The sequence below is a fragment of the Stylophora pistillata genome, chromosome 6 (genome assembly GCF_964205215.1).
Source record: "Stylophora pistillata chromosome 6, jaStyPist1.2, whole genome shotgun sequence".
NCBI lineage: Eukaryota > Metazoa > Cnidaria > Anthozoa > Scleractinia > Pocilloporidae > Stylophora > Stylophora pistillata.
The window spans coordinates 30,318,216-30,325,419 of record NC_142524.1 but is presented as its reverse complement, the minus strand read 5'-3'; the positions used below and the strand labels follow the sequence as shown (position 1 = coordinate 30,325,419).

At 45.9% G+C, this 7,204-nt stretch overlaps 2 protein-coding genes across 2 annotated transcripts; both read right to left on the bottom strand.

Moving 5' to 3' along the window:
- Positions 1 to 581: 581 nt before the first annotated feature.
- On the bottom strand, positions 582 to 3,750 carry LOC148729351 (uncharacterized). The gene is made up of 2 exons (XM_088726008.1): positions 935 to 3,750; positions 582 to 630 (listed from the first exon to the last, which is right to left on the bottom strand). Exon 1 carries the CDS (start codon positions 3,444 to 3,446, stop codon positions 1,911 to 1,913), a length of 1,536 nt encoding a protein of 511 aa, XP_088582134.1. The 5' UTR covers positions 3,447 to 3,750; the 3' UTR covers positions 582 to 630; positions 935 to 1,910.
- Positions 3,749 to 6,232, bottom strand: LOC148729350 (uncharacterized). The gene has a single exon (XM_088725132.1). It carries the CDS (start codon positions 6,230 to 6,232, stop codon positions 3,749 to 3,751), a length of 2,484 nt encoding a protein of 827 aa, XP_088581258.1.
- Positions 6,233 to 7,204: the final 972 nt, after the last annotated feature.

Sequence of the window (7,204 nt, the reverse complement as noted above, 5' to 3'; positions counted from 1 at the left end):
GCTAAGATGTGATTGCAATATCCAACGGTGCCAGCGACACAACTACAAAATGCATGCAACACTTTACCAGATATAATGCATATTGCAAGCTTAAGGTCATGACGGGCATCACTCTTTTTAAAACTGTGAGAGCATTTGGCTTTAAAATAGAACCCTCGTTGATCACTTTTTGTTATAATTTCATGAAGATACTTATCTTAGGAAAAGTCTGTGCTTTCCTCAAGTTGGTTGGAACGCTTGTGCTCTCTTTGTTGGCGAGTTTTTAACCAGAATTTACAATGTGCTTGTCCATTTCAGCCTTTGTGAACAGTGGCATTTTCTCAAGAGAAGTACCCCAGTTTTCTTCGGGATATTTTACCGATCGAACTCAAGGCTCGCTGGAACAGTTACTAGTAGTAGACTTGGTCAAAGAAAGTTTTCTTCGCGTGTACAGTTGCACGTTGTACACTTCCACGCTGTTCTTGTTGAAGACATGTGGAGATTAGTATAACTGCCAAGATCCTAAGGTTGCGCGTACTTAGAAACTCAACAATTACAGGGGTAGCAATGCGCGAGGCGATAGACAATTCGAACTCAACTCGTAGAATGACTAACACACGTTTAATCACAGTTCAAGATAGACGAATTACACTGGTTGCGACGATGATGACAGATCGTGAAAGTCACGGTAGCAAAGTTCGTGGTCGCGGAGAATAAAACAAAGTAGAGTAGAAATATAGGGTAGTTCAGTGTCGAATAGAGTCGTGTAGGTTCGAACTGAAACGATAATTACATACAAAAGGCTAAGATACAACGTCAGCTACGTAGTCGTGTTACAAACAAAATTTAGGAAGACTTATAGACAATATTGGTTTCGTAGCATGACAACATTTCAACATTAAAAACTAGTCATTTGACAATAATAATTCGAGTACCAAAAAAGGGAGAAACTTACTTTGGTGACGACTCGCACAGCAGAAAGTATAGCTCAAAAGGTAGCTTGTAGCAGATTGATCCTCTGATCGTAGCGGTTGCAGAATGACTCTCTCGCACGCTATCTTAAGTCGCCTTTTATAATGAGTGCATGCGTGACTGTGCACAGGATGTTACTTAAAACTTGTAATGTACACCATATGGAAGTGTTAGCTCATTTCCTACGCACGAACTTAGCCTACAGTACACGCACGAATCTGCGAATTCCTAACTAATACGCAGCAAATTTTAGCATGCTTCATCGAAACTAGAACTAACGATTATTATTAGAATATGTCGTAGAAACAGAGGGCGTTTTAAATCTAACATTCCGGCCCCTTAAAGCCTACAAGAGGCTTTACCAAATAACAGTAATAGGTTTGAAACGCCAACGTTATTGATTATTAAACTAAAAACTATCATACTAATTACTAAGTGTCCATTACGATAATGTTTTCGCTTCTAATCCTTGTCTGCAAACTCTGCGGTCTCCAGCAGGACAATCTTGTCTATGGGTCGCACTAGCTCGGAGGTTCTGGTCTTGATCTTAGCAGAGCGTACTAGCCCGTCCTTCTGATTGTGGTAAACTTCGAGCACTCGCCCAGCGGCCATACACTACGAGGCAGATTCTCGTCTAGTAGCAGAACAATGTCATTGACAGCTAGGTTTAAGAGTGGCTTATTCCATTTTTGGCGTTGCTGTAGGGATGGTAAATATTCTCTGGTCCAGCGGCGCCAGAACACGTTGCTTAGGTATTGAACTTGGCACCATCTGCGACAGCTGTAGTTATCATCTTTACAGAAAACTCCTGGGGGGATTGTCGTTCCAGCTCGGAGTAGCAGCAGATGGTTAGGTGTGAGAGCGTTGAGATCCTTCGCATCGTCAGACACTTTGGTTATCGGTCTGCCATTCACTATCGATTCGACTTCGCACATCAACGTACTTAGACCTTCGTCGTCTTAGACCTGTTGTTTCAGCAGTGCCTTCATAACTTTCCTCACAGTTCTGATACATCTCTCCCATACTCCGCCATGATGTGAAGCAGCCGGTGGATTGAATGTCCATTTAATCTCTTGTTGTAAGAGAAACTCATGGATCTGGTTTTGGTTCCATTCTTGGACCACCTTCCGTAATTCTTTCTCGCCTTTAACGAAGTTTCCTCCGTTATCGGATCTTATTTCCTCTGGCCTTCCTCTTCTAGCAATGAAGCGTCGGGTGGCGTTGATAAACGATTCTGCATCCATAGAGTGGACAATCTCTATGTGGACTGCTCTTATGGTGAGGCATGTAAACAGGGCGCCGTACCTCTTAACGGTTGTTCGTCCGCGGCGTACTGTGAATGGACCGAACAAATCTACGCCTACATACGTAAAGGGTGGCTTGGAAGGTGTGACGCGGTCTCGAGGTAAGCTGGCCATTTTCTGTTGCATTACGGGGGCTTGGCGGCGCCGACAGCTGAAACAAGTGTGGATAATGTTGCGGACGCTAGATCGTGCTCCTAGGATCCAATACTTTGTTCTAATAAGAGACAGAGTATACTCGATTCCTGAATGGGCTGAGGCGCGATGGAAGTATTCGATAATCAATTTTGTGACATGGTGCTTCTTGGGAAGAATAATAGGATGCTTGGCGTCATTTTCTATGGGTGCGTGTTCCAGTCGTCCTCCTACACGTAGAAGTCCATTTTCCAAGACTGGATCAAGCTTGTAAATGGTGCTGTTCTTCTTTAGGTTGTTCCGATTTGCCCTTCCTTGAGTGACGTCGCGGACGCCGTTCAGGCTTGCCAACTCGTCTTTGAAGGTTTGCTTCTGAATGTATTTCAAAATTTCGATTTCGGCTTCATCAACTTCGCTGACGCTTAAGGGGGTTATGGTGCTATTATCGAGTTGTAGCTTGATGGTTTTGTTCGTGTTGCTGTGTTGACTTCGGTTTCGCAAAATATCTTTGTAGCGCAATATCCATGCTATGACCCTTTTCAGCCGAGACCATGACGAAATCTTTTCTATTGCATTGCCAATGTAATGGTAGGTCACGTTTGTCTTACTTGCAAACGTTTCTGCTGCCTTCTTGACTTCTGGATCATTATCGAAGACCTCGCCTAAGCTCTCTGGTCTTTGCGGCCAAAACTGCTCTGTCTTTTTCATGAACGGTGGTCCTTGCTTCCAGCGCTCATTTATAAGCAACTCATCTACTGTCATTCCTCTGGATGCTTCGTCAGCTGGATTAAGTGTGCCTTCAACGTACCTCCATTGCTCAGCCGTAGACTGATCTAAAATGGCTGACACGCGGTTGGCAACAAAGATCTGGAATCTCTTATCCTTATTCTCTATATAGCGAAGAACGCAAGTGCTGTCAGTCCAAAAGGTAGAGCTGTGTATGACTATGCCAACTTCTTGTCTGATCATGCGATCCAACCTCGTTGCTAAGACTGCTGCTGACAGTTCCATCTGCGGAATCGTCATTGCCTTGAGAGGGGCTAGTCTGGACTTTGCCATAAGCAAACAGTGAACTTCACCATGCGCATCAATTTGACGAAGATACGAGACAGCTCCGTAGCCTTGGCTAGATGCGTCGGAGAAATGGTGGAGCTCGCGGCGTTGTATGTTGGAACAGTTTGGTGGTTTGAAGCATCGCGGTATCTCAAACCCTTCTAATTTGGGGAGTTCCTTCAGCCATGATTGCCATTTTTGCTTGCAGGGTTCGGGAATCTGATCGTCCCATCCAAGGCCCTTAAGACACAGGTCTTGCTGGATTGCTTTAGCGGGTAGTATGCACGGTGAAATAAAACCGAGTGGGTCTATACCGAGCAAATAATAGACAAAATTCCTCTTCTTGTGATGGGCCGCTCCTTTTCAACGATTTTGTAGCCGAATGTGTCCTTCTGCACATTCCATTGGACACCCAGGGCTCTTTCTGTGAGTGTTAGATTCTTACTTAAGTCGAAATCTTTGACGGAAGGTGCTCTTTCGTTTTCAGGAATGCAGTTGATCACGTCTCTTGAATTCGATATCCATTTGGTAAGGTGAAATCCTCCTTTGGACAGCATTTCACGGAGTTCTCCTACTAGTCGAATGGCTTCAGGATTAGTGGCGACTGACTTTAGACAATCGTCAACGTAGAAATTTCGCTTGACGGTCTCCACTGTGGTTGCGTCAAAGGCTGTCTTATTATCCTCTGCGGTTTTCTTCAAGGCAAAATTTGCGCAGCTTGGGGATGAGGCACCCCCGAACAAATGGACTAGCATTTGATACTCTTCAGGGTCTTTGTTTAGATCGCCGTCTGGCCACCACAAGAATCGCAGATAGTCGCAGTCGCTTGGGGAAACTCGTACCTGGTAAAACATGGCCTCGATGTCTGACACGAAAGCGATTTGCTCTTGCCGGAATCGTGTTAATACGCCCACAAGCGTATTTGTCAAATCCGGCCCCTGTAGCAGCTGGTCATTTAAGGAGGTACCTTGGAATTTAGCTGAACAGTCGAATACGACGCGGACGTTGTCAGGTTTCTGGGGGTGAAACACGGCATGGTGCGGTAAGTACCATACGTTTGAGTTGCCCAGGTTTTCCCTGCTGACCTTTCTCGTATAGCCCTTGACAATCAGGTCATCCATGAAGTCTCTATACTTCTTGTGTAAAACTGGATCTCTATAAAGACGTTTCTTCAGCGGATGTAGTCGCTGTTGTACTTGCGATTTATTGTTCTTCAGAAGTGGTGGATCATTCTTCCATGGTAAGGCAATTTCGTAGTGGCCGTCTGACAGTTTTGCTGACCCTTCCATGATGTGTAGCGCTTTTCGGTCGTTTTGCGACATGGAGGCTTGAGGCTCGTAGCTGGAGTCGTTAAATTCTAAATTGCAGAAATCTTCAAATTGCTTGCTTAGCTTGGCGCTTGTGTCGATGAAGTTCGCAGTCGGAACCTTGCTTTCTTTTCTACCTAGGGGGCCATTTAATACCCAACCGAAAATTGTCCGTGTTGCGAAGGGACCACCATCTTCGCCTTCTCTAAACTCTTTTGGTTGGAGCGCTTGGGGAGCATCACTTCCGATGAGAAGACCAACTTCCAATTTTACGCTTTCCATTTTGATTCCTTTCAAGTGTGGCCAGCGATTCACATCTTCTTGTGTTCCGACAGTGTCACTTGAAACCGGTAGGCTGGGCGTAGAATATACCATTGGTAGCTCGACCAGGTTTTGCTCTCTCAGGTCGGACACTTTTAGATTTACCAGAGAACACTCGATCAACTGGTTAGACGTTTGCATGGTCGTTAGGGAGAGAGACGTTTTCTTTCCCTTGGTGCCGAGTTTTTTGAGGAGATCTTCTGTGCAGAACGACGTGTTTGAGCCTGAATCCAAAAAAGCGTGCGTTAGTACTTTCTTGTTGCTGCCTTTTACTTTAACTTTCACGGGGACTATTGACAGTCCTATCACAGGGCCACTGGTTCCTTGAGATGCGCCGACGGAGCTTAAGTAACTGTTACTCGCTTGAGCTGCACTTAGAGTTGCCGGTGGTTCGGTTTGACTTTCTTTCCCACTCTGACCTGGTGGCATTTCTTTTGCATGTATATAAGTCGAATGCTTCTTTGTGCATCCTTGAACGCGGCAAAAGCTCCGCTTTGGGCAGTCTTGAACGAAATGGCCAGGAACTAAACAGTTGATGCATAGCTTATTTGCGCGAACGAACTGATAGCGGTTGCTTATGCTTAGCTTCTTGAACTCTTCACATTGTGATAGCCAGTGGTTTCTTTTACATGAAGGGCATTTTAATTCCTTTCTTTCTTCTTTAGTGTTCGCCCGTTGTGAGGGGGGTTGCTCTAGTCCTTGCGTGGAGAAGGTTTTACCGTCTCGTCTGCCTCTAATGGTTGGTTTCGAATTAAAGGGTGGCCTCTGTTCGCTATGGACCTTGCCGAAAATGGGATGATTTGTCGCTCTTGATCTTGCTTCTACGAACTCCGATATGTCCTTCAGGTTGGGATCCCTATTTTCCTTCTGGGAGATCGCGTCCACAAGGTCACGCCATTTTAGCCTCAGTTGGTAAGGTAGCCGCTCCACGATTTTCCTTAAACTGTCAGGGTTTTCAAGACGGTTTAGGTAGCCAATCTCCTTGAGAGTATTTTGACAGCTGGTCAATAGTATCGAGAATTTCCGTAGGGAAGGTCCATCTTCCGCACGGATCGGCGCTCCATTAATTACGCGGTCCACGTACGAGGTGGCAATACTATATGGTTGCCCATATCGCTTTGCTAATAGCCGTCTAGCTTCACAATAGCCGATTTCATCAGGCATGGTGAGGCAGCTTCGCACAAGGTCTTGTACAGAACCACTGGTGTACTGTAGAAGGTAGTAAAGTCTTGTGCTAGAGCTTGAGGTCTTTCGCTCCACTAGGTTTTCGAAGGCCCGAACGAATTCGCAGTAATCGATGGGATCGCCAGAGAATAACAGGGACTTCAGGTTGTGGTAGAGTTAATGCCATGATAGCTTCTTGTTGCTGGTGAAGTAGAAGCTGGATATCATCTTTCGGTGGAGTTGCTGGGGTGGGCTGAGGTTTAGAGTCTTGTCCAAACGTTAGCTCCTTCACGTGCTTTTTTCGCCATACGGGGGCTTCTGGGTTCAATCGCCATGCTGGTACCTCTGATTCTGCAACGGGCAGCACTGTGGGGTTAGAGGGTGCAGACTGTTCTGGGAGGTTCCCCGGCTCGGTAGCGTCAGCTACGGGTGCGACCTCGCCATTTTTCACAACCGTTCCGATTCTGTCGGGAGCTGGCACCGGCTCAGGATTGATTGTTGCTCGAGTTTCTTCCGTTGGAAAATAACTAGCGGCAATTTCCCTTTCTTCGGCTTGTGCATAAACGAGTTCTTCGGCTTCTGCCTTTGCCAGTTCAGTTTCAAATTTTAACTTCGTTTTGCGTTGTCGTAACTTTAACTCTTCTTCTTCTATTTCATGCAGCCGTTTGAGCGTAGCAGCTTCTGCTTCTAAAATAGCCCTTTTTGCTGCGGCCTTTGCTCTGGCACTGGCAGACGAAGTGCGTGACATTTGCGACGTGCGTGAAGAACGTGACGCTCGCGATACGAGTGAACGTGTGCCAACATTTGACACGCTGTCGTCTGGTGTAACTTGCGCTTGAAAAGAGCTTATCAGCCTTGTCGCTTCGATACCTGTGAGCCAGATGACTACATTTTCTTGCAAGCCTTCCACTTGATCGAATACCGCATTAAAATACGACGTTGATTCCTTGATAGCCTCCTTTTCCGTTAGCT

Excerpts from the sequence above, each read along its gene's own strand:
- LOC148729351 (XM_088726008.1), bottom strand. The coding sequence starts at position 3,446 with ATGGCAAAGTCCAGACTAGCCCCTCTCAAGGCAATGACGATTCCGCAG.
- LOC148729350 (XM_088725132.1), bottom strand. The coding sequence starts at position 6,232 with ATGCCTGATGAAATCGGCTATTGTGAAGCTAGACGGCTATTAGCAAAG.